This window comes from Phoca vitulina, unplaced genomic scaffold (genome assembly GCF_004348235.1).
Source record: "Phoca vitulina isolate PV1807 unplaced genomic scaffold, GSC_HSeal_1.0 scaffold89, whole genome shotgun sequence".
NCBI lineage: Eukaryota > Metazoa > Chordata > Mammalia > Carnivora > Phocidae > Phoca > Phoca vitulina.
In genome coordinates this window covers 3,488,710-3,513,874 of record NW_022589792.1, presented here as the reverse complement: position 1 = coordinate 3,513,874, position 25,165 = coordinate 3,488,710, and the positions used below count along the sequence as shown (strand labels likewise).

At 57.2% G+C, this 25,165-nt stretch overlaps 2 protein-coding genes across 4 annotated transcripts; one reads left to right on the top strand and one right to left on the bottom strand.

Moving 5' to 3' along the window:
* Positions 1-2,126: 2,126 nt before the first annotated feature.
* Positions 2,127-10,882, top strand: DDX39A (DExD-box helicase 39A). The gene is made up of 11 exons (XM_032396127.1): positions 2,127-2,233; positions 5,955-6,166; positions 6,301-6,428; positions 7,261-7,353; positions 7,735-7,918; positions 8,634-8,752; positions 9,077-9,208; positions 9,314-9,423; positions 9,526-9,670; positions 9,814-9,961; positions 10,048-10,882. Exons 2-11 carry the CDS (start codon positions 5,959-5,961, stop codon positions 10,062-10,064), a joined length of 1,284 nt encoding a protein of 427 aa, XP_032252018.1. The 5' UTR covers positions 2,127-2,233; positions 5,955-5,958; the 3' UTR covers positions 10,065-10,882.
* Positions 10,839-24,866, bottom strand: ADGRE5 (adhesion G protein-coupled receptor E5). 3 transcript variants are annotated; one of them, XM_032396124.1, is made up of 20 exons: positions 24,743-24,866; positions 21,500-21,550; positions 21,174-21,293; positions 20,498-20,653; positions 17,410-17,541; positions 16,690-16,836; positions 16,104-16,250; positions 15,971-16,017; positions 15,764-15,841; positions 14,700-14,877; positions 14,511-14,618; positions 14,064-14,287; positions 13,317-13,496; positions 12,317-12,508; positions 11,843-12,069; positions 11,669-11,735; positions 11,456-11,547; positions 11,200-11,368; positions 11,013-11,111; positions 10,839-10,928 (listed from the first exon to the last, which is right to left on the bottom strand). In XM_032396124.1, exons 1-20 carry the CDS (start codon positions 24,786-24,788, stop codon positions 10,899-10,901), a joined length of 2,490 nt encoding a protein of 829 aa, XP_032252015.1. In that variant the 5' UTR covers positions 24,789-24,866; the 3' UTR covers positions 10,839-10,898. The 3 variants fall into 3 exon arrangements, with proteins under 3 accessions (XP_032252015.1, XP_032252016.1, XP_032252017.1); XM_032396125.1 differs by lacking the exon at positions 17,410-17,541; XM_032396126.1 differs by lacking the exons at positions 16,690-16,836; positions 17,410-17,541.
* Positions 24,867-25,165: the final 299 nt, after the last annotated feature.

Here is a 25,165-nt window from a genome sequence, read left to right as displayed (position 1 = left end):
GTGTGACCACGGGGCTGGAACTAACCCTCTCTGGACCTCAGGTCACCCGCCTGACAATGGATATGCTAATATATGCACTAATCTGCTCCAGGTGGGGGATTCAGTCACTTGATAGCTTAGCTTTCTCAGAACAAGACTGAGCACCAGGGTGGGAACTAGGTGAGGAAAGTGAGGCATTCGCTTCAGGTACAACATTTAAGGGGGTGCCAAAAATCAAGACACACAGTGCTTTAATGCAATAATTTTTGAAATCAAAATCAATGCAAAAAGTCCAGATAAAGACAGGATCAGTAATCCTGATCTTTCCCTTTTGCCTCGGGCACTAATACGGCTTTACTCCATGCAGCACTGTTACTGATCCTGTTTTTACTTAACATTTTGGTATTTTGTTCATCATAGATTTTAAAAGTTAATTTTGATTTTAAAATAGTGTATTAAAATTATTTATTTGGATGACAGTTTTTGGTGCCCCCTTAAATTTTGCATGCCTCACCCTCATCCTGGCCCTGCTGGGCACACTGGAGGTGCTAAGCGTTATGGTATAATTATTACCTACAATATCTACCCTTTATTATTTAAAGCTTCCCTCTCAATTGACTGCTTTCTCTTCATTGGGCTTTTTGACTGAAGTTGTACCTCTGGTGGTATCAGCTCTGAATTTGTTGTCTAAAACATGGACCCCAAGATAGCCTACACTAAATGAAATTGAAAGGCTAGAATTTCCCCGGAAAACTGTGGAGGAAGGTTTAACTGTGTCAGGGGCTTAGGGAGATTGGAATGCTGTGGCAGGATTATCATGTTTGACAGCTTATCTCTCCTCCCTTTCCCCCCACCATCCCAAATCCCCAAATCAAAACACAGCTGAGAAAGACGGATGACACCAGGTATACGCAAGGAGTGGGAGTAACTGGGACTTTCACAGGGTGCCTAGTGGGAGTGTAAAGCAGATCAGCTTAGGAAAACTGTCACGATCTACTATAATTGAACACACAAATGACCTTCAGCCTACCATTCCATTCCTTGGCATTTGCCCTAGAGAAGTGAACTTAGGTTCATGAAAATACTTCTACAAGCTTCATTGATAGTGGCCAAACACTTGGAACAACCAAATGTCCATTAATGGGTGAATGGAGAAACTACGTTGGCTATATTGTGGCTATACCGTGGACTACTACTCAGCAAAGAAAAAGAACTACTGATACATGCAGCACGCGGACAAATCTCAAAAACAGTTTGTTGAGCCAAAGAAGCCAGATACAAAAGGCAATCTATTGCATGATTCTGTTTTTATGAAATTCAAGATCAGAACTAATCCATAATTACAGAAATCCACATAGTGTTTTGCCTGGTGAGGCGGAAGAGGTGCGGTTCACCCGAGAGGGGCACAACAGAACTTTCTGGGGTCATGGAAATGTTCTGCATCTTCACTGGGCAGCTGTCACTTGGCTGCCAATTTTCCAAAAATCAGTGGACCTTTTTTTTTACTATAAACTTTACCTCAGTAAAGTACCGGGGGGGTGGGCAGGTAAGGTTGGAAAAATGTAATTGAAGGAAAAAGTAAAATTAAAAAAAAAAGTTTCATGACTAAAACATCCTGGTTTGGGTTTTGTGGCCCGAACCTGCATGGCCACCAGCACGGAGTCTGCCCCAGGACAAGACTCTCAGCAAATGGGAACCGTCAACGGCGGGTGCAAACTGTCCTCTTCACGCAGGAGTCATTCCGACCTCCCAATCCTTTTCAGGACTCTTTCAGAGCCTCCACCCTGGAGAACCAAGTGGCCGCGGGCTAACGCCCACTTCAAAGGCCCTGAATTCCATGCCAGACGTAGAAGCCACGTAACATAAAGGCGAGACACTCGCCAAAGGCAAATCATCCCCGGCTTCGGCGGCCAGTACTAAATATGGCGACGCCCACCGAAGGCAAACCGCCAATCACGTGACAGCGCACGGGCCCACGTCGGCCTTAGCCCAGGGCGCCTACTTTTAGATTGACCAATGAACCTGAGGCATGAGGCACGCCCTGTTTCCTCTCTTCACCAATAGCCTCCAGACGCCTCTTGCAGGATCCAATCATCGCTTCCGCCTCTCTTGAATGAAAAGCCAGCAGTCCAGTGAGCAGAGCCGCAGGCCGACGTAGGAGGCAGGAAGCGCTGCAGCTCGTGTTGAGGCGCGCGACCGGTAACCCCAGTCGGACGGCGCTCCTCGCAGCACGCGGAGGCGAACGGGGAACCAGGTGAGCGATGGGCCCGGGGCGCGGGGCCGCGGTGCGGAGACTTCGGACCTGCGGGCGAGCGAGCGGGCGAGGGGAGACGCCGGAGGTTAAGGGGAGGAGGAAGAAGAGGGGGCGCGAGACAAGGGGGGGCGGGGCGGTTGGGGCGTCCGCCGCGCGCGGCAGTGGCCGTTGAACGCCACAGCGCATGCGCAAAGGGGGGCGGTGGCTGTTGGCGCGCGGGGAGCATGCCCGCTTCCGGGAGTAGGCTGTCATGGCGGCCCACAGGTCGAACCCGACTTGGGGCGAAAGCCTGTCTGTCCGAGGAGACCGCCTAGGCCGTTTAGGGGAGGGACTCGGGGGGGTGGGGCGGCGCCAGGGTCTGGGGTTGCGGTGGGAGTAACCCGAGCTTGTAGACGCGACAGGCTTCTTCAAGTCCCAGGGACTTGCCCTCCCCCACTCTGCTATATTCTTGCTCTGCGTTTAAGGGATTCGGGGTTCCAGAGATTTAGAGCAAAAAAGATGTCTCAAGAGGCAAACTCCGAGGTGGAAGTCTTCCCTGGGGGCACTTTGAGAGTGAGTGGGTACCCGTGGGCGTGTCTGAATTGTCACTTTTCCGGTGTCAGCTTTCAAGTTCATCTGCTCCTGGGGCCTCAGCCATCGCAGCCACCCCCGCTGGGTGGGACAAACCCCAGCAGTCCTTGCCCCCTCTAATTTGTTTTGAGCTTTAGATTTTGTGCCTCAAACTCAGGCTGTCCCTGAATCTGTCTCCCCATAAGAACAAAACGCTTTTGACCTGTATCTTTTAAATGCATCAAATGCATCATTTCCTCTTGGTCGCTCAGGTTTGAAGGTCAGAGCAGGTGACTCTAGCTCTTCTCTGCCCAGAGATTACCCAGGAGATAGCCCTGCCCTGTTGAATGTTCCACCTTATTCTTCCCTCATAACGCCCCCACCCTGGTTAATCCTCTCTTGGTGACTAGTTTTCCCTGTTGCTGGTCTCATTCCCCACTCATCTTCTACTCTGGAGTAAATTGCTCTGGGACAATTGAGTCACTCAACTCAAAAATTTAATCATCGATTCCTTATTGCTTAACAAAGTATGGATGTCCTCGACTTAAACAGCTTTCCCAGCTTTGTCCTCTGCCTCTACTTCTACCAGCCAGTCTTGCTCTCCATTCCTCACAAGGGCCTGGCTGCATGGGAAGTAACCCCTTCCTGTTCCGAATACTTTTTTTTCAAGAATCAGATAAGGGTATATGCTTGCTCTAGCCCCTAAACTCTGCCTTGAGGCCTCAATTCTGATTCTATTTATTCAGCCATTGCTGTTGAGTGCTTATCTGTTTTAGGCTCTGGGCTGGGCAAAAGGGCTGACAGGCATGACCTAAAAAAAGGGTGCTTTTTTAGTTGTGGCCTGCAAGAAATGCCCTTCCGGAGCAAGAGTCCTGAAGAAAGCAGAGGGATTCGTGACCGTTGTGGGCAGCAGGAACAGCAAGTGCAGAGGTGCTGAGGCAGGTTTGAGGCACAGCAGCAAGGCCAGTGAGTAAGGGTGATGGAGGAGATGAGGTTTGAGCGTAGAGGAGGGGTCAGTTCGTGTAGGGTCTGGTAGGTCATGGTGAGGACTCTTTTCAGTTTTATTCAGAGCACAGTGGGAGCCTGTGGAGGGTTTTGAGCAGAGGGGTGACATTCTCTGACGTAGCTTTAATGGGCTCCTTCTGGCTGTTGTGGGGAGAGAAGATGGAGGGGGATGGAAAACAGGGAGACCAGTGAGGAGACTATTAGCATAATCCAAGCAAGAGGTGATGGTGCCCAAATATCCATCAACTGACAGTGGATCAACTGGTATAGCCATGCAAGGGAATGTTCAGCTATGACAAGGAATGAGGTACTGATGCATACCACAAAGTGGATCAGTGTCAAAACATGCCAAGTGAAAGAAGCTGGATGAATGGTGACATGTTGTATGATTCCATTTATGAGATGTCTGAAACAACAAATTCATGGAAAAGAAAGTAGGTTAGCGGTAGCCAAGGGGGTTGGGATGGGGAGGATAATAGGTAAAGGGTATGGTCTTTTTGAAGACCAAGTGAAATGTGTAATGCATTCCAACTGTAGTGATCGTTGCACATATTTCTGACTGTACTAAGAATACTAAAAACCAGTGAGTTGTACATTTTAAGTGGTGAATGGTATAGCATGTAAATATCTCAGTAAAGCTGTTCTAATTTTAAAAAAGAACGGTGAAGGGGCACCTGGCTGGCTCAGTCAGAAGAGCATGCGACTCTTGATCTTGGGGTCCAGAGTTTGAGCCCCACGTTGGGTGTAGAGATTATTTAAGTAAATATATAAAAAGAAAGAAAGGTGAAGGTAGCTTGGGACCAGTGAGGTAGCAGGGGCAAGAAGTGGCCTAATTGTCCTATTGGGACCTGTTGGCTGACTGGACAGGAGGAGAGAAAGAGCCATTGAGAGAATGGAATTGCCTTTTTTCAGAAGCAGGTCTGCAGGAAGAAACAGAGGGTTTGCTCTGGGTATTTTGCGTTCAGGTTCCAAGGGGAGATGTGGACGAGGAAGCTGGGTAACAGAGGCTGTTGTTGAGGGGAGCTGTCACCGCATAGAGACAGAAGTTTGGGAGGTCTCCCACACAGAGGTGGTTAAAGCCCTGGGGCTGGATGAAGTCATGGAGAGAATGAGAGAGGGAGGGCCATAAAGTGGGCCCAGGACCCTCCACATTCAGCTCAGGAAGAAGAGTGACTGCTTCAGCTCTTCCTCCCTCTAGACTTGGAGGCTGGGGTGGGGTTGGGAGGACAAAAAATCATATTCTCACTTTTGGGTCTCTTGTAGCTTGCACCCAGTAGGTGCTGTATTGGATTAAATAAAGCCAGGAGGTGAGCAAGCTTTGTATTAATTCTGTTTACCATCTCAGCTCTATTTTTATTGGCCTGGGCCCAGTGGGAGGCCTGTTCATGAGAGTACTTAATTATTCCCCTGTGCAGACCACAAATAGCGGGAGGAGCTGGGGCAGGGCAGACTATGCTCTCTCACAGACTCAGGTCTCTCCAGCATTCTGGCAGCCACATCTTCTGGTCTCAGGGGTCCTACCCCGTGCAGGCCTGGTGGACTCCTTGGGCAGTGGTGGGGAGCGAGCTCCTTTAGGTTAGGTGGGCTGAGGTGGCTCATTAGAGTTTTCCTGGTGGTGGCAATGTGCTGCAAAAGCTTGGGGGTAGGGGCTTGATGAGTCTGAGCAGCCAGGCAAGGCTGGGAGTGGTTTGAAAGGGGTAGTGTGGAATGAGGTGTGCAAGGGCCAACGAGGAGGGATGTGAGAACCATAGGGAAGTGTGGGGATTTCACTCAGAGCAGAGGGAGGCCCTGGAGGTGGAGGGGTGTGTGCATGTGTGGGCATGGGGGACAGGAGCCCAGAGAAAGATGAGGTGGCTTACAGCAGGGCAGGGTGTGACCACGACAGGCTAGGCTAGGAGGTGCTTCCCAGGTGGAGCTGGTGGGACTTTCTGCAGGAGTGTGTGGGGTGGGGGGAGGGTATGAGGGAAAGGGGTCAGAGAGTGATGGCCATCAGCTTCATCATCTGGGTCCTTTCTGTGCCGGCTTGTAAGACGGCTCCAGTGCCTTGCTCCTCTTGGACCTGTGACAACAGACTGCAGCTGCTGGGCAGCCTTCTCCCTCAGTAACCCTCGATGGGTGGGTTTTTTTCATTCGCTTCCTTCAGCTCTTCTCCTTCCTCTGTTCTCAGCACCATGGCAGAACAGGATGTGGAAAATGAGCTTCTGGATTATGAGGAAGATGAAGAGCCCCAGGCTCCTCCAGAGAGCACTCCTGCTCCCCCCAAGAAAGACGTCAAGGGTTCCTATGTTTCCATCCACAGCTCTGGCTTCAGGGACTTTCTGCTAAAGCCAGAGCTCCTGAGGGCCATAGTGGACTGTGGCTTTGAGCATCCATCTGAGGGTATGCCTCCCTGGTTCTCCCTGCCAAGAGCCTCCTCTGCGCGCCCTCACTGTGGTCTCCTCAGCCACCTGGCGAGGAGCCTGCACCCAGGGAGCATCCGGTTTCTGGTCGCTCATGCGTGCTCTCTCCCTCAGTCCAGCACGAGTGTATTCCCCAAGCCATCCTGGGCATGGACGTCCTGTGCCAGGCCAAGTCTGGGATGGGCAAGACGGCAGTCTTCGTGCTGGCCACCCTGCAGCAGATCGAGCCAGTAAACGGACAGGTGGGTGGGCGCCCTCCCTGTTGGGCCCGAGCTGCCTGAGGCGCCAGTGTCTGCCGCTCCCCGTGTTAAACGTTTCCGATCCTGTGTGCTCTTTGTGGGCTTTTGAGATTAAGTACCGTACTTAGTTGTGACAGAATCCCCCCAGAAATGACCACCTGAGAGGGAAAACTGAAAAGGGCCCATGATTTTCCTTGCCAGAGGTACAGCTGTTAATTTGTCATGTGCTTTTCTAGATTGTACAAGTTTATTCAGGTGAGATTATACTGAATAAAGATTTGTTACTACCGTTGCTGCTGACAGTTACTTCCTCACACATGAATTTTGTTGGAGAATCGAGGTGCCTTCCTGTGTTGTGCTTTTGTCATACTGGGGCACACATCCGTGGGCTGCGTGTGGGTGCACGAGCCCTGGTTTCCTTAGGGTCGACTGAAGGAGAGGGAGAGTCACGGGGAGGCTGTGTGGTCGCAGCACTTGGCATCGTGGGCATGAAGGCGGGAGCAGCCTCCTTCTTCGGTGGTCATGGGCCAGCCAGAGAGCAGACTCTCAGGAATCTGTTAGCATGGGTTACCTCACCAGCTAGGTCTCCCTGTGGATCCCGGCAGCGGGAGACAGTCCTCATTAGCTGAAGGGACACAGGGAGTGAATGGCAGGTGAAGGGTGGGGAGAAGGTGGAGCATCTGGACCGGACCTTCCAGTGGCAGGAGGTGTGGGGAGCAGTCTGGCAGGAACCCTTGAGGGACATGGGCCCCCATGGGAGAGCACTGGTGTGGGCTGTGGCTGGGGCAGGACTTAGGACACTGACTTGAGTGTTTCTCTTCCACCTGCCCTGCAGGTGACAGTCCTGGTCATGTGCCATACGCGGGAGCTCGCCTTCCAGATCAGCAAAGAGTACGAACGCTTCTCCAAGTACATGCCCAGTGTCAAGGTAAGTCTCCTCAGGCCAGGCTGGGCGTGCTGCATGGTCCTCTGCAGCCTCGCTGTCCCAGCTCTCGCCCAGCCAGTGTTTACCAAGCTTGGCTGCAGAGGCTGCCTTTGAGGTTTGCGGTGGTTTATGTTCCTTAAAAGTCTGATGAATTATGCATGGCCCCCAGAGGCCTGTGCTGGTCCCAGCCATGGGGCTGCTTTCCACTGGAGTCATGGCCAGGCTCTCAGGCTCTAGGCCGGGGCGGGGGGGCCGGGGGAGGAGGTTAGGGGGCCGCTGGAGCAGAAGCTGGTAGGGCTACAGGCTGGGTGGCCATCAGCTTGGAGTGGGTGTGAGCCTTCAGCGTTTAGACAGGCAAAAGCAACTTTCTCTCCACCCACGTAGGTGTCCGTGTTCTTTGGGGGCCTTTCCATCAAGAAGGATGAAGAGGTATTGAAGAAGAACTGTCCCCATGTCGTAGTGGGGACACCAGGCCGGATCCTGGCACTAGTGCGGAACAGGAGCCTGAACCTGAAGAACGTGAAGCACTTCGTGCTGGACGAGTGTGACAAGATGCTGGAGCAGCTGGGTGAGTGTCCTCTTTGGGTATGGGAGCTGCCGGAGGCCCACCCAGCCGCACCCTCCCCACCCTCACAGCCCTCCTAGCCCCCCAGACTTCAGAGCCAGGTGGGCCCTGACAGGATAGGCCAAAGGTTGCCTCAGAGAGGGGTCAGGTGGGTAGCTGGCACACAGGTTTTCTATACATGATTTTAGGGAAAGTTCTAGCATTGGCAGAGTGACCTGCTGCTTCTGAGCCCAGGCTGAGTGGGGCCACAGGGCCCAAACGAGCCGTGTCCGGGCCTGTGTACGTATTAGCCCTTGGAATGGGGTGGCCTCGCCGCCTGCTGAGTTAGTTCTAGCCCCCTGCCTGCCCTCAGTGAGCCCCGCCAGGGCCGGTGGGAGATGGGGCTTGTGTCCTGGGAGGCGGCTGCAGCTCTCACCCCAGCGGCTGTCTCTGCCTCAGGCTCCCCTCCCTGAAGCGTGGCTCGAGGCGCGCTGGCACGGCTGCTCCGCTCTGGCAGCGTGTAAGTGGATGGCAGCTCCTCTCGCGCCTGTGCTCGCCCCGAGTCCAGCCCCTCAGGCACCTGGGACTCACCCCTCCCTCCACTCCTCGGCTCACACCGCCCTCGTCAAGGCGCTAACGGCTCCCTGGCACAGGTTGGGAGGAGCTGGGGCTGGTCTTGGGTGGGGGTCGTGGTCTGCCAGGCACTCATGCGCACCTGTTTGTTGTCCTCCCCACCCAGACATGCGGCGGGATGTGCAGGAGATCTTCCGTCTGACACCCCACGAGAAGCAGTGCATGATGTTCAGCGCCACCCTGAGCAAGGAGATCAGGCCTGTCTGCAGGAAGTTCATGCAAGACGTGAGTGGGCTGGGACTGACAGCTTTGGCCCTGCTGGGTTCTAGGGCCTGAGCTATTGCTGCTCCAGGACACCCACCCTTCCCTCACTGCACGAGAATGCTGGGAGGCCCAGGGGCCTGCCTTCCCCCCTGTGTCTTGTCAGACTGGGAGCTGAGCTTGGTCTATACCTGAGTCAGACCAGGGCTTAGGTCAGCTGTTGGGAGAGAGGCGTTTACTGGGAGACAGCCTGCCCTCCGGGAAGCATCACAGCATGGAGTCCTTCGCTAGGACGTTCTGGGCAGGCAGATGCCCGGAAGTAAGCCCTGCCTGCCCCTTCCTGCACAGCCCATGGAGGTGTTTGTAGACGATGAAACCAAGCTCACACTGCACGGATTGCAACAGTATTACGTCAAGCTCAAGGACAGTGAGAAGAACCGCAAGCTCTTTGATCTCTTGGACGTGTTGGAGTTTAACCAGGTGACACTGTGTGGCCCTTCCTGGGGTTCTGGGTCTTTGTGAGGATGGTGCGGGGGAGGGGGCGCTCTGACTCTGACCGCTGCTTCCTGCCTCCCTCCCTCGCAGGTGGTGATCTTCGTGAAGTCAGTGCAGCGCTGCATGGCCCTGGCCCAGCTCCTCGTGGAGCAGAACTTCCCGGCCATTGCTATCCACAGGGGCATGGCCCAGGAGGAGCGGTGAGTGCGTGCCTCCCTCAGAGGCCCAGGCAGGCACCGCGTGGGGAGTGCCGCTCAGGAACCCTGTGTCTGATGGCCGCCTCTTGTTCCTCCTGCATCCAGTCTGTCACGCTATCAGCAGTTTAAAGACTTCCAGCGGCGAATCCTGGTGGCCACCAATCTGTTTGGCCGAGGGATGGACATTGAGCGAGTCAACATCGTCTTCAACTATGACATGCCCGAGGACTCGGACACCTACCTCCACCGAGTGAGTGGTTCCACAGACGTGTCACTTCCCTGACATCCCTCTCCCGGGGCGGGGGGGGGGTGAGTGGGGATGTGGCCCTGCTTGTCATCGGATCCCCAGGCTATGTCTCTGTGGCCTGACCCCCTGCTTCTGTTACCCTGCAGGTGGCCCGTGCAGGTCGCTTTGGGACCAAAGGTCTGGCTATCACTTTTGTATCTGACGAGAATGATGCCAAAATCCTTAATGACGTTCAGGACAGGTTTGAAGTGAATGTGGCAGAACTTCCTGAAGAAATCGACATCTCCACATACAGTAAGTGTCGGGCGGGCCGAGGGCCTGGGCCCAGACAGGATCCCCTGTTCCCCATCTCACTGGCCTCCCCTCTGTGTGTCTTACAGTTGAGCAGAGCCGGTAACCACGCGCCTGATGGCCAGAGCTGCCCTGTGTCCTGAGTGCTGCTTCCAGGCCTCTTTCTAGGCATCAGCGGGCCTTCCTTTTTACTGTTCAAAAGCTGTAGATTTGTGTATGAGTAAAGTTTTATTACGGAATCCTGGCTCCCGCCCTGTCTGTCAGTTCTCAGCATTTCACGGAGGTAGCAGGCCTGGCCAGTGAGCTCCAGCCATCCCCCACAGCTAGCTTCTGTTATCAGTGTGATATTTAATTTTTAAGTGTCAACATTGAAAGGTTTATACAGATTTAAAAAAAACCATACAGTATCCACAACCTTCACAACAGCGAGAGCCTTCTGCCTCCAGGGGCAGATGGGCCTCTGTACCGTGAACCTCAGGCGCTGGGGCTAGGAGGGCCCCTGCCCTTCTCCCACCCCTGGCCTCAGTCTTAGCTTAAGGGGCAGCTTGGGTCCCAGCACCCTGGCCTCTCGTTCTGTGGCAAAGACAGATGAGGGGAAAGGCCAGGCCGGGCACAGGAGTCCTTGGTCTGTCTGTCCAGGCCTGTGTAGCAGGGACGGGCTGCAGCCCCGGGCCAGCTGCTGCCCTCACGTTGGGTCCCGGCTGGAGTGCAGCCGAGAGGCCGCCAGAAGCAGGCCCGGCAGGTCCAACTCCCCACCTGGCTGGATGTTCTGGGGTTAGCTGCCAGACTACAGCTGCTGCCCTCTGCTTTCTGTGATGCACGTGGGGGCCAAGGCAGGAGGGCAGAGGGAGCGGAGTGGTGAAGGAGGAGGGGACAGTCTTTAGCATGTGCAAAAGCTGCTGAGGCCGCAGGAGCTACCGGCCTGGCCAGACCCGCGCTGTCACATACCGGACTCAGAGGGCCTGTGGGCCTGGTGAGAAAGGAGCACCGTGAGAACGGAGTCTGGGTTGGGTGCCCTCTGGCCCAGCACCCCGACGCCAGGCTCAGCCCTTACCTGGGTCTGATTGTGGCTGGTGCCAGACGTGGATGTGGTGAACTCCGAGTACCTGTTCGCCGTGACCCTGCCGGCCCACCTTCTGTACTCCTCCCTCACCTGTGGGGCCCAGGGTGCCAGGTTAGGGAAGGGGCAGGCCCCGGGACCGGGGCCCCCGCGCACCCCACCCATAGCGGCTGCAGCTCACCTTCTTGTTGAGCAGACAGTGGAGCACGAAGAGGAAGAGGCCTTGCAGGCAGTTGAGGATGGTGAAGGTGTAGGAGAGCAGCCAGCTCTGCGGGTTGAAGAGGAAGAGGCCGAAGACCCAGGTGCTGCCCAGCACAAAGAGCTGAGCCACAGCCGTGATGGTCAGCACCCTGCGGGGAGGGCGGGGCTTCAGTGGGGAAGGCCCCCCTCACACACCCTAGGCTCCCTGCCAGCCCCCTCCTGGCCCCTGCTCTCACCTGGCCTTCTTTAGTTTCTTCATGTCTGGGTTGATCTCCGAAAACTTCTGAGTGAGCTTCCAGACAGTAGTCACGAAGACCACAGCATTGCACTGGGCGGGGAGCATAGAATTTGCATTAGGGGGAGTCCTTGGAACTGCAGGGAGGGAACTGGTCTAGTAGGGCTCAGTGTGGGGCCACGCCCCTCAGGCTGGGGGCCTGGGGGGCACTTACCAGAACGATGAAGGTCACAGGTCCCAGGAAGCTCCAGAGGAAGCCACGGGCTGGGTTCAACCAGCAACTGGGTGAGAGGGGAGGGTCCCGTCAGAGCCCCGGAGGGGCGGGGCACTGTGGCCCGGACTGGGGTCCCCTGCCCTCCAGTCGAACCGCTCGCTTGCTTGCACTCACTAGAGGGTGCGGCCATAGCCCTCGCTGTTGACGGCCGCGGAGATGGCCACGATGAGCAGAGGCACCCCGTAGCCGATCAGGCAGAGCTGCCACTTGCTCAGGCCCTGGCCCTGGAACACGCGCACCACCAGGAAGTAGAGCTCTACTCCCTCGAGGCTCATCCAGCAGAAGGCGGCCAGGAAGAAGTAATGCAGTAGTACGGCCACCAGGCGGCAGCGCAGCCCCACCTGCAGGGCGGGGGCGGGGCGACGTCAGTGCGGGGCGGGGAGGGGCGGGGCCGCCAGGGGCCGCCCCCGCAGGGCCCTCTCCTCGGGCGGGCGGGGCCGCGGCCTGGAGGGGGGCGGGGGCGGGAGCCGCGTGCCTCCCGGGCTTGTCCTCACCGAGCCCCGGGAGTGGGCGGGTCTCCCCCTCTCCCGGGCCTCGCCGGCCTAGCGCTCTGGTGAGGGTGGGACCCTCCACCGGCCCGGACCTCACCTGGCCGCCTTCGTTCTCGATGCCCGCCAGGAAGATGGCGGAGCCCACGAAGAGGCAGATGCAGAGGTGCAGGTGCACGGTGGTGCGCGAGCCCTGGATGGGCCGCACCAGCAGGAAGGTGAGGATGCACAGCAGCAGGCAGACTAGCGACAGCACCAGCCCCAGCTTGGTGATCAGGGCCAGCTTCTGGTCCTAGATGCAGGATGGGGTGCGCGGGGCTGGGTCAGCGCCCTGAGGACTTCCTGCCCTCGTGGGCATCACCACCCAGACCCATCTGGGGCCTGCCTTGTAGGTCTCTGATCATGCCGCTCACCTCCCCCCACATCCTCTGCCCTCAACACCTGAGCAAGCCTGCTGTGTGTCTCTCATCCTAAATACCGCCCTGGCCCCCCCAACAACCATGGATGCAGCAGGGGTCCCCAGTTCCTCCTGATGGGCCTCCCCACTGAACACCCAGACTTCTGAGAAGGTCCCCAGTGAAGCCTCAAGGCCACATCTTTCTTTTCTAATACTGATGGTCCCATCTTTCTGATCCTCCTCTCCCTCATCTCAAATTTTACTCCTTCTACACCTGTCACATTGTCAACTCACTGAAACCCACCTTTTTGTCCTTCCTGGACTTTTGGCCTCGACCACAAGCGCCCCTACTCTGCTTGGCCCATTCCAATTAAACATGCGGACCAGCTTGCCTATGGGTCTCTGAGGTCTCATACAGAAAGTTGTGCTCCCTTAGGAGCTTTCAGCAATATTTAACAACTGGTTTGAAGTGGACAGTCAGAGCAGGGTCTGCAGTGCCAGGCCACACCGCTTAATTGCTGAGCCATGGGGAGGGCTGGGGGGGTGGTCCCAGGGAAGGGGCTGGGGGGCATGGGGTGGGGCCACCTGGTCTGTGTGACCATATAGGGCCAGTTGGGCCTTAACCATCAAGAACCAGCTGCCTGTCTCACCTAAGCCAACCTTGCCACCTGTGGGCTTTTGAGGGTGGCCCCTGGCTGCTCACCTCTATGTCATAGTGGGCCATGAGGATGGCAAAACTGCTCAGGTGGTTGCACCGGCAGGTGGTGCTGCCATTCCTGGTGCCCAGGGTCTGGCAGCCTGTCATGGCCCAGTGCCCACTGCTGTTGCCGTCACTCTTCCAGAATGCACAGATCAGCTCCTGCCGTGGCCCAGGTGTCTCCGGCTGTGGGCAGGTGGGAATGGTTGGAGTGGTTAGCCTGGAGCCATTCTTGGGTCCTGGGCTTGGGTTGAGCCCAAGGAGGGCTGCTTTTCCTTTAATAAGTATTTACTGAGCACCTACTTTGCTCTGTCCCCTAGCCTGGCACACAACGAACAGGGCAGACACAAGTCCCTGCCCTTTTGGGGTTGGCATGCTAGTGGGGGAGACAGATGTAAATAATAAATCTAACACGTAAACTAGATAGCGTGTTAGAAGGGAGTAAGTGCTATTAAAACAAGGAACAGCATAGAGGGAGATGGGGCATAACTACAAATTGTAATTTTAAATAAGGAGGTCAGGGAAGGCCTAAAAGAGGAGGTACTATTTGAACAAAGACTGGAACCAGGTAAAGGACTGAGTCACGTGGGAGAAAATTGTGTCCCAAACAGCGGGCACAGCAAGTGCAAAGGCCCTGAGGTCCGTCCGAGGAAGGAGCAGAGTGGGGAAATGAAGGCTGCAGAGGAACCACCGTGACCTTGGCTAAGTAGGGGGTGAGGAGTAGGGCTGATTCCTCCCCACCTGAATACTCACCAGGTGGGAGAAGGCAAAGGTGACGGGGGAGTCAAGTTTCTCTGTGTTTGTGTTGCTCAGAAAGACCAAGTTGACTGCCGAGAGGAGCCTAGGCTCGGCGCTACGGAAAGGACTTTGGTGGATTTTGTTCAGCTCAACTTTCTTCTCAGGCTCCAGCTCCAAGGAGGCATTGGCTAGCAATTTCTGCATGTTGCAGCTGGAGAGGATACCCATCACGGTGGGGCCTGGGGGATAGACAGGTTGGTTACCTTCTCCTGCCCTCCCTCCTCCCATGCCCCATCCTGCCTCCTGAGACCTCTGATTCAGGCTCTCCAATCCACCAGGATGCCCGGGGGCCCTGGCGATAGCTCAATTTCCAGTTGTTACATATTCAGAACCTCACCCCTAGCCACATCCCCGCTCCCCTCCCCTCTCCCGCTGGCGTCCCCTCGGATTCCCTGCCGTTACCCGAATCCCTGGCTCCAGTCGCCACAGCCCAGTCCAGCAGCATCCGTGCATGGCTCTGACCCATGGTGATGTTTCCATCCCCACGCTCCTGGATCATCAGGGATAGCTCTGAGGAGAGAGGGGCAGTGACTGGGGGCTCTGGGTGTGGGATGGGGTCCAGGGCTGGGGCAAGACAGGGCAAGGTCTCACCTGTGTTCGAAGGGGAGAGATAGGTGAAGGAGGCTCCAGGCATGGCCTTGGCCAGCGTCCTCAGGACTGCTTCGTAGCCCAAGAGGAAGTGGGTGGCCATGAGGTGCCTCTCAGGCAGGGGCAGGGTCTCCAGGTCCCTGGGGGCCTCCAGCATCTCATCCACTGACTTGATGAGGTCCTGGGAGTGACGGGTGACAGCTGGTGGGTCACTGTCCCTCAGGGGCTGCCCAAAGGACCCTGACCTCACCAGCCCCCTCTACCAAGGGGCACACTGCAGAACCACCTGGGGCGGCCTGGGGGTCAGTGGGGTGACAGGGGAATCACTGAGACGGTGCAGTAGTCAGAAGACAAGTGAGGGGGTTGAGTATGGGCCTGCGCGCATGGACCGTAACTGGTGCTTAACTTGTCCCAGGCGCGGGCTTCCTGCCAGGCTCTGGTCTAGGTCTGCCCTGTCCAGAACGGTTGCTCTCGAGCACCCGAAATGTGGCTCCACGTTGCAGTGGTAATATTTTGAATCTATTGGATTAAATGCAGTCTTCACATTAATTTCACTTGTGTAATTTTACTTGTTTATTTTAACATAGCTCCTAGAATATTTAAAATGACACAGGGGCTCCCACATTCCTACCCGGCTTAGCACATAGGCAAACACATATCATGCTCACCGCATGCCAGGCCCCGCTCTTTCTTTGAACCTCCCTTCTATTAGTTCACGTAAAACCTTCAAACTAGATAGAGCAGGCATTACTTTCAGATGAGACTGAGGCCCAGAGAGGGGGAGTCACTCGCCTCAGGTCACATAGCAGAAAGTGGCAATGGGTGGGGGTAGGGGGTTGTTGGGGAGGATTTGAACCTTCGTGGTCTAACCATGGAGGTGAAATTCCTAACTGCTCCGTTCTTTTGGCATTATATTCCTTCCGTGTGTGTGTGTGTGTGTACACGTTTTGGGGTGTGTATGTACGTCTGTATTTGTGTAACCCCTGCTTGGGCTGTCTCCACCCGCATGGAAGCATCCCTCAGCCACCCCCATGCTGTCCAGGGGTCCCCTCAGCTCTTGCCCTTACCTGCATGGTGTCCTGAGCCAAGGCTGGCTTGAAGTCTCTGTGCAGTTCTTGGACTCTTTCAAAGAAGTGGGACATGCTCTGAGGAGAGGGGACATGAGGGGGGTCAGAGAGCCTCATGTGTGGGTGGGGGAGCTGGGGGAAAATGGGTGGATCAGGCGAGCTGCACAGAGGGATTCCTGCCTCCTGGTCCCTGCTGGGGCCACTCACCTGGCTCTTGATTCCAGGGGGTGGGGTCCAGGTGGGGAAGGACATCTCTGCAGGGGATAGAACACCATTCATTAGGTGTGAGAGTGTCTGTGTGTGTCAGGGGCGGGGTCTGGGGTCAGGTCAGACCAGGTACCTTCACAGGTGGTGTTGGGCTGCCTATTCTGGAATCCGGGTTTGGGCTCCCAGCCCCGGCGACAGCGGCACTTGTACGAGCCCACGGTGTTGATGCAGATGGTGGACTCGTGGCACATAGGCTGCCCAGAGCTGCACTCATCCACATCTGGGGACACAAAGATGGGAGTCAGGACCCCGTTCCCCTCCGTGCCCTGCCCCCTTTTCCTGTGTTAGTGTCTCCCCTTGGCTGGAGGTGCTATCGCCCGCTGAACCCACATCCTGGTGATGCAGGGGTCATGGGAAGTGTGGGAAGCCTGGCATGTAGCACGTGAGCCCTGTACCGATGTGCAGGTTGTGACTATAGAAATACCTTAGTCCCAGGTAGTAATTAGCGGCTGTCTGGGGTCTCCAAGGAGCCTGCTCCTCAGTACCCCAGCTCCGTCCCCAAGACCCCCCAGATCTTTTCCCAACCAGCCTCAAAACAATGAACACCTGGCACAGGGCACCCCCAGGGGTCATTCTGCTTGGTTTGTGTGGGTGCCACTGAATATGTGATCAGATGTTCTGAGTGTGGGTCTCCAGGATGTGGCGTCTGAGCTCTGTACCTTCACAGACGGTGTTCTTGGGGCCGTTGGGGGACCCAGGAACTGGCTTCCAGCCAGGGCGGCAGCGGCACTGATAACCCCCAATGTTGTTGAGGCAGTGGGTGGAGTTGTGGCATGGGTTCTGCCCTGACGTGCATTCATTCACATCTGAGGACAAAGCCGGAGGGTCAGGGTCCCCTCCACTCACTGCCCCTCTTCTACTGCCTGGCACCAAGGACCCCACCATTATTGCACATGCTACGCCTGGTGACCTTCAACTTCAACCTCAAAGCACCTTACAATGGCTTCCCTGCAAGAGAGGCACGGCAGGGACCATGGTCCCCAGTTTATAGGCTGTGAAACCAGGAGGGAGACTGAGTCATGGAGCCTGAACTTTCTTTCTAAGGACTCTTGCCTACTCCCTCCCCAGCTCTGGCCCAGGTTCCCTTTCTGGGAACTGGAAGTGACATCTTCCTCTGCTTCCATGTGACAGATGAGGAGGGGTGAGGCCGGGAGGTGTGCGCAGAGGCTGGGGGCTCCACAAGGGAACCCCAGGTCCAGAAGGCCCTGCTGCCTCCCTGCTCTGTGGTGGGACCTTCCGGGGAGATGAATCCTTGGGCAGAGCAAACCCCTGGTGTTTCTGGAACCTGAGGGTCTTCTCCCTCCTCCTGGGGCTGCGGGATCCGCCTCGGCCCCTCCCCAGCTCCAGCGCAGCCTCACAGCGTCTGCCAGGGCCTCTACCTGTGCACAGATTCGGGTCGCCCGGGCTGAGCTCCAAGCCGGGCGGGCACTCGCAGGTGTAGCTGCCCTGGGTGTTGGTGCAGATGCCGCGGCTTTTACAGATTCGGGGTTTCAGCTGACATTCGTCCACGTCTGCAGGGGGAAGGAGAGGGTGATGGGTGCCTGCAGCTGTGTCCTGGGATAGAAGCATCTGGAAGGCCCCACTGTCTCTTCTCTGGTGAGTGGGTGCCTTTTCTAATTCACATGGAGGCGTGCTATGGGCGAGCATGGTGGCCCAGATGTTCTGTTTCCAGATGTTGCCAGAAGTGGTCCAAGTCCTCCCCGTCTGCCAGCCCTGGCTCCCTCGGCCTCTCTGGGCAGCTCCCAGCTGGGGCAGGGACATCACGGCCACCTGTGTCCCAGCCTGAGGACTTGGACAAGTCCAGGGTGGGCCTTCCTGGGAACCAAGTGCAGGGAAAATGCTGCATTCCCGGACCGGGACCTGTCATGGCTCCCAGCGATGGCCTTCGTCCTAACTCCCCCAGGGTGGCCGCTCACTGGCTGAGTTCGTGCTTGGAATCCCGGTGATCCTTGCAGGACACTCCCATCCATGCAAACTCTGAGATTCCAGCTCCACGGAGATGGACAAGACCCACCCCTGAGCCAGGCCCTCCAAGGACGAGGCTTTTGGGTGGGGCAGGGAGAGTAAGGATGGTGCCAGACAGGTCAGGGCCGTCCGGACAGTGGGCACCAGGCTGGGGTGGACAGTGTCACTGATGTCCAGTCAGGCAGCCTTGGGGCAGTGAAGATGCCTTTTTCTGGCAGGTGCTGATGGGCGAGAGGTGGCCCATGTTTCTGTCTTCTTGGCCCTTGGCCTCCCACCAGGGATGCACACACTGGGCCCAGCTGAATGGGGCTCAGCCTCTGTCTTCTGTCCCTGAGCGGTCCAGTGCTCCATGGGACCTGAGTTGACCTCCTCAGGAGAGGGTTAGACCCGGAGCAATGGTCCTGGATGACAGCCTCTCTTGTCATCTGGTCCAGACAGGAGCTTCTGGGTTCACCTGACTCTCTAAGTGTGTGTGCATGTGTGTGCGTGGGGTGGGGGGTTGGTGTCACCTGGCCCACCCCAAACACAACATCCTCTGGGTCCTGGTCATCCAGGCTGAATCAAAGCTACCAGGGAGGCTCAGGACAGAGCCTTGCGCAGGGAAACAGAGGAAGGCCGAATGGCTGAGAAGCCGGGGTCAGGGTGTCAGGAAGAGCCTTCTCCAGGTGGGATGCTGGCTAGGGCAGGGCCGGCCGCGCACCCGCCCTCAAATCTCCGTCCTCCCACCTTTCCTGATGGGGTCCCTGGGTCTGTCGTGGCCGAGGGCCTGAGAGGGCTCCTGGTACGGCCAGGCCCATGTGGGCTCCGGTGGGGGCAGGTCTCATTCAGGCGGTTACTGATGGTGGTGAAGAGGATGGATATTGCACCTCCTGCCAAGTATCTTGAATGCCATTCCCCTCTTGTTTTATGCAAATAAGATGCTGGGGAGGCAGCGGGGCAGTCCAAACATCCGAAAGTGACCCTCCGGGGAGGGTTCTGAGCCTTGGGATTCAGAGAGGTTCGGGACACCAGGTGGGTGCCCAGGACGTCCTCTGATGCCTGGGGGAAGGTGGAGCAAGGGCCTGGGTCTCCCGTCTGCAGCAGATCCCACTGCCACGACATGGCGGCATGTGTCCTCAGCTGCGGCAAAGGCTGAGCCCGTCCCAGAGCTAGGTCTTGAGGCAGCAGGCCCTGGGCCAAGCCAGCAGACTGTTCTCGCCCTGTCGCCCAGCTTGAGGTCCACAGCGGCCCCTCTCCCGTCTCTTGTGCACCCGTGTCCCTGCGCAGCGGCCTGACCGAGCCCCTCTCTCAGCCCTGGCCTGTTCTGATACAGCAATACGGCCTCTCCGTAACCACAGCGACCACCCGTGCTGGGGGCTCACAGTCGGGGGGACGGCACCCCTGTCCAGGCGTGTGTCACGGAAAGGCTCTGTCCTCTGGCCAGGCCACAGGTTTGGGGCCGAGCGTTCACCCAGAGGCCCCTAGGGAGCAGCAGAGCCGTGGACAGAGCCCTCCCCCTGGGCTCCACGGACGCGCAGGTCCTCCCTTCCCTCCCACCGGCGAGGCTCTGCAGCCCTCTGTCTGCACGCAGGGCAGGGCGGCGCTGGGGACCAAGGCTGTAGGCTCTTCTCTCCACAGCGGGGAGGGCCTACGGACCCACCCCAGAGTCCTTTGGACCCCCAGCTCACCTCGTCCTCACCTCTCACTTCTGCTCTCCTCCCCTGCTCTCTCTCTCTCTATTCTGCGCTAACCCCCTCCCTCTGGGCAAGTGGTCGCTCCTGCCCACTCGCTGCTGGCCCTCTCTGCCCCCGTGGATACCCGAAGCCCCTTCCTGTGCTTGATGCTCTCCCTGGGAGGGGGGCAAGTCCTGGTGATGCACAGAGGCCGGGCTTCACCTGGGCCCACACCGTGGCATCACCCGGCAAGACCACGGCAAGAGATGTGACTGTGGTGGGGGGTGGACGGGAGCAGCCGGTCTCCATGCCCATCCTGGGGCGGACCCCAGGGGTGCCCATCTTGGAGGGGGTGCATTAGATCATGATGAGGATCATTCAAAACCCAACAGCCACCATTCTGTGCTTTGCTGTCTCTATTTCCCCAGCAATTCTATGAGGTAAGCACCATTGTCACCCCCTTTTTACAGATGGGTAAATAGGCACAGAGCGGTGAAAGAACTTGTCCAAGGTCACACAGTTAACAAAAAGCAAAGCTACTTTTCTTTTTATCTGTAAAAAATAGGGACTCTTTAAAAACACACACACACACACAAATCACAATAATGTTATCACATCTTGCACATTAACGGTGATTTCTGAATAAGTGTCCTGGCCAGTGTCTCACACACACAGCTATCACAGCTATCAAGTGGCAAAGTCAGGATTTGGGCCCTTGGCCTTCACACTACCCTGTCTCTCTGTGCTGGAGGCTCAGGAACAGGCAGGCGGACGTGGGATGATTCAGGAATGGCTCTGGTGACCCCAAACCTCATGGACGGGGAGATGGAAAGTGCGGGGTGGCTCTTACCTTGACACGTGTTCTCACTCTCATTCCTGAACTCTCTTGCCCGGGAAGCAAGCTCATATCCTTGGATGCACGTGCAGTAGAAGTTCCCCTCTGTGTTCTGGCAATCTGCGAATTTTCCACAGGACACTGCCGAGGGTGGTCCACACTCGTTGATGTCTGGAACACAGCAGGGTTAAGGGTCACCTCCCAAAGGCATGAGTTCCTTCAGGAAGAGATCCCTATCCCACACCTGACTCCCCAGCACGGGGCCGACGCTTAAAGTGTCTTTTGGGAAAAGATTAGACTCTTAAGCTATGCTGTAGAGGCTGGGCTGCAGCTGGAGCAAGCCATTCCTGAAGCCGAATCAGTCAGCTCTGCTCTTCTCTGCCCTCTGTCTGGCATCCTGGACTTGAGCTCAGTAGGGAGTGCTGAAATGGTGGGGGGTGGCAGCTCTGCATCTTCCCGCCCAGTCCGGGAAGGGCAAAGTGAAGCACAGACTCCAGAGCTCCTCTCTCTCCAGGAAGCCATGTTTATTCACTTATTTTCCACTTTTCTATCTTTTCCTTTCTCTTTTCTCTGCCCTTGATGACAGTCCCAAGGCCAAAGGCTGAGACCCCAACCACCACTCACATCCCCCATGGGCACTGGGCTATGCCCCACCGTCTCCGCGCCCCTGCACCACCCCAAGTCCTTGTACCATCACAGCTCTCCAAGCGGCCGGTGAATATCTCCCCGGACGAAGAATTGAATCCCGGGAAGCAGCGACAGGTGGTGGCATTGACACACGTGGATTTCGGAGGGCACCAGCGAGCACAGTCTGTGGGGATGGTGACCACAGTGGGAAGGTGAGGTCTGAGCCAGGTGCTGGGGAGGGGGACAGGATCATCCCCAAAGGAGGGGTTGCTGGGAGGGGCAGCCCTGGCCTTCCCCCTGCAGCAGGCCTCCCCCCTGCCTGGGCTGTGGGGGCCCAGGGCCCCTTCCCCAGGCTCTGGCTGTGGACTTCTTTGCTCCCAGCAGACTTACCACTGGTTTTCTGGGATCCAACTTCCAACAGAATCAGCGAGACGCCCAGCACTGGAACAGAGAGAGAGGGTGTGTGTTGGGGGGCTGCCCAGAGTAGGGAAGGATTGACGGAGAACTAAGGGTGACACATCTGAGGGAAAAGGGGCTGCTGACCCCTCCCAGGCTTGGGCTCTGTCCGTCTCTAATGCAAGAGCAAGCAGCCCTACCTGGACTCCAGTGCCCACAGTCAGAGTGTCTACCACCATCACCTGGGGATGGGTTTCAGACTGAGGGTGGGGAAGGGGCCTGAGCCCCTGGGGGTCTTGGCTCCTGCTGACCTGTGACAACAGTTCAGTAGACAGACGGGAGATGGATGGCCCTAGTTCAAATCCCAGACCTTGGTCAGGTGACCTCTCTTCCCAGTGCCTCAGTTTTCCATCTGTCGAATGGGAATGATGATGGGTCGCCCTTCCTAGAGGCGTGTGAGAACTAAGCGCGTGAATACTGCCTGGTGTGTCCGAGTGTTTACTATCATCGTTTCTTTATGTGAAGGTGAAGGGTTGGACCAGGTGTTCATCTGGGGACCAGATGCCCCCGAATGTAAGATGCTCCGGCCCCCGCACCCTGGCTGGGGGACACAGGTGCGTGCACACCACACCCACGACATCTGTCAGCCCAACGACCGGCTTGAGACCCAGTGGTGACATTTCACCCCTGGCTCCTGGCACACAGGAAGACACAGTGGGCTCACGTTGGGGTGGTGGGGTGGTGCTCTTCTGCCACTCCTGCTCAGGGGCACCCTACTCCCCAGGCATGTGTTTGGGGGTCCTCCTCAAGTCAGCAGGGGCTCTAGGGACGGGGAGCTCCTTGTTCACCAGTGAGAGAGACTAGGAGATAGTGATGGAGAGAAAATAAGGAGAGGGAGAGAGAGAAGGAGCCAGAGTCACAGAGAGAGGAGAAAGAGGAAGGAGGGAACAGACAGGTGGGGGGAGAGAAACAGGCAGAAGTTAAGGCAGTGCTAGAGATGGACAGAGAAATAGGGAACTCATGGAAAGAGAGAGACCAAGATGGCAGAGATTGGACAGAGAGATACAGAGATAGAGAGATTGAGAGAAAGATTGGGAGACAGAGACACACTTAGAAGGAGGGGGGTGAATGGAAACGGGGAGGGAGGGAGGGGGGAGGGAAGGAGGGAGGGAGGGAGGAGGGTGCCTCAGCAGCAGGTGGAAGCATGGGAAGGGCTCAGGGGAGACGTCCGTGTCTCTGCCAATCTGGGAATGCTGGCCAAGCTGTGGAGACCCCAATTATCCAGGGAGACCCAAAGCGGGGTGGTGGGCAGAGGGATGGGGCCCGGGAGGGAGGGCGGGAGGGCATGAGTCACTTCCTGGGCCAAGGGGAAGGGATGATTCACACTCTGTTGCCCCTGGATGGGGCTCCCAGGGGAATTCTGGAGTTGGCCATTGTGAGCACAGCTTGAGGGGCTGTGGGGGGTACAGACTTGAGGGTTCCCCAACCATTTAGTCCCTATGTCCAAATTGGATACCCCTCAGGCCAGTGGGGGTCCAGAGATCCCCCTCCAAGAGGTCCTCCCAGCCAAGGTAAACTGAGGCTGGAATGCCCTTCCCCTCCCTCGAATGAGGATCCCTCTCTTCCTCCTCTCTGGCCATAGGGCTTAGCTAGTTCTACCCTCAGCCTCGACCCACTTCCTCTTTGCAGGACAGACCACAAAATGACCTTCCCTAGCAGGGTGGGACCCGGACTGATTTGTCCCCAGCTCCCAAAGCCCCAAATAGCAACCGTCATGCTCAGAACTGCCCTAGGAGGCAGGGGCTCTGGTCATGTCCATTCTACAGATGGACAAACTGAGGCTTGGAGCCCAGAAACAGCTCAGGAAGAATCCGGTGAAAAAAGGGGGACTGAGGAAAGTGGAATCGAGTTCAAGTTCCCCAGACCATGGTGTGTGTGTGTGGGGGGGGTTCTCTTGTGCCCCATCCCCTCCACTGGGGCTGGGCTGGGATCTCCTCCCCCACCACCAAGCTGCTGGGCCAGGCGTTCTGCATCTGGGGCCTTGGAAGTCACCCAAACAGGAGCCAGGAGAGGAGCTGCTGGTCATCCGCTCTGGGTCCCATCTGGTTTGCATTGCCTGTGCAGCCCTGAGCAATAGGTTCTTGCTTAGGGACCCTGGGGGCAGGGGGCGGGGCAGTCACCCTCCTCTTGCTCCTCCTGCTAAGGACCCCCAGCCCAGACCCCAGACCCACCAGTGTCCTGCCCAGAAGGCAATTAGACAAAGTAAAATAAAAAATAAAGTGCTGTTGCTTAATTCTTACTGTGAACCAAGAATAGTTGTGTCGAGCTCACTCAACACTTAACCCTATAAAATGGAGATGATTTTACTGCTGTGGAAAATGAGCTCAGCGGCTCCATGACTTGGCCCCAGGGACACACGACCCCCCATTAGTTGTGTCCCACTTAGACTCCCGTCCTTGCTCCTGAGGAAAGCCAGGGTGGGGATGTTGGGGGAGTCCCTGCGCTCGTGCCTGCCACACTGGGCCAGCACAGGGAACCCCCGTCCCTGTGGCCCAGGGAAGCTCTGGTTGGGGCACCCCAAATGTCGTTTCTTCACTCTCTTTGTTGCCTGGTCGCTCAGGCAACAAGCTGTCCCAATAACGGTTAGAGACGCTCTGGGTGGGGCGGGAAGGGAGGAGGGGTGGGGGTGGGGGAAAGTCACAGTGAAAAATCAAGTTCAAACCCACAGCTGGCAAAATTCCTTCGACCCACGGCGGAGTTCTGGCTGGGTCTGGGGGAGCAAGGGTGGGGGTCTCTGGGGTTGCCCTTGTCACTGAGACAGTGGGGGACATGTTGGGAGTACCCCCCCCCCGCATTGGAGGGGTCCTGGCTCCTAGCTCCCCAGCATCCCCCATGCCCTCTGTTAAAAGCAGTTGCCTACAGGGTCCCAGCACTCACTTTTTGCCCCCTCTCCTTCCCCCGTGCCTCAGTTTCCCCTCTTAGGGAGGCAGCCCCCAAAGGGTCTCTGGGACAGAGCTCGGAGATCTGCGTGGCAGTGGGGGCTCCTAGAGCACCTTGAGAGCACTGCCAGCCCCTCTCCCCATGTGCCCGCCCGGCCATGTGGTTTCCTCCGCCGCGGGGCCCCGGAGCTGCCAGCCACACCTTCCATTTCTCCACGGGGCACGGAGCGCCAAGGGGCCCAGGGGTGCTTTCCGCACAGCCCCCTCGTCCCTCCCCGCGGGGCCCCCAAATCCTCACCTTGAAGGAGGAGAAGGAAGCTGCGGCGGCGGCGGGGGCCTCCCATGGTCTGAACTGCCCGCAGGGGAAACAGAGGAAGGGCCGGGCCGTCCAGTCTCCCCAGGCTGGGCGGCTGCGCGGTGTCCCGAGGCTGGCCGGGACTTTATGAAAGCGGCGGGGAGGGGGGGACAGCGGCTGGCCCAGGGCCCTCCCCGGAACTGGCAGGGCAGCTGGAAGCCAACAGGAAAGTGCAGTAAAAACACAGACCCAGAGGCGTTGCACGGGCTCACACACACACACACACACACACACACACACACGCACGCACACGCACACACACGGGAGCAACCTGCTCTGCTCGCAAATCCTCTGCCTCCAGTCACACCATCTGAGCGCCTGACAAACTCGCTGGCCCCCCTGTGCCTGGGCTGGCTGTACCCCAGC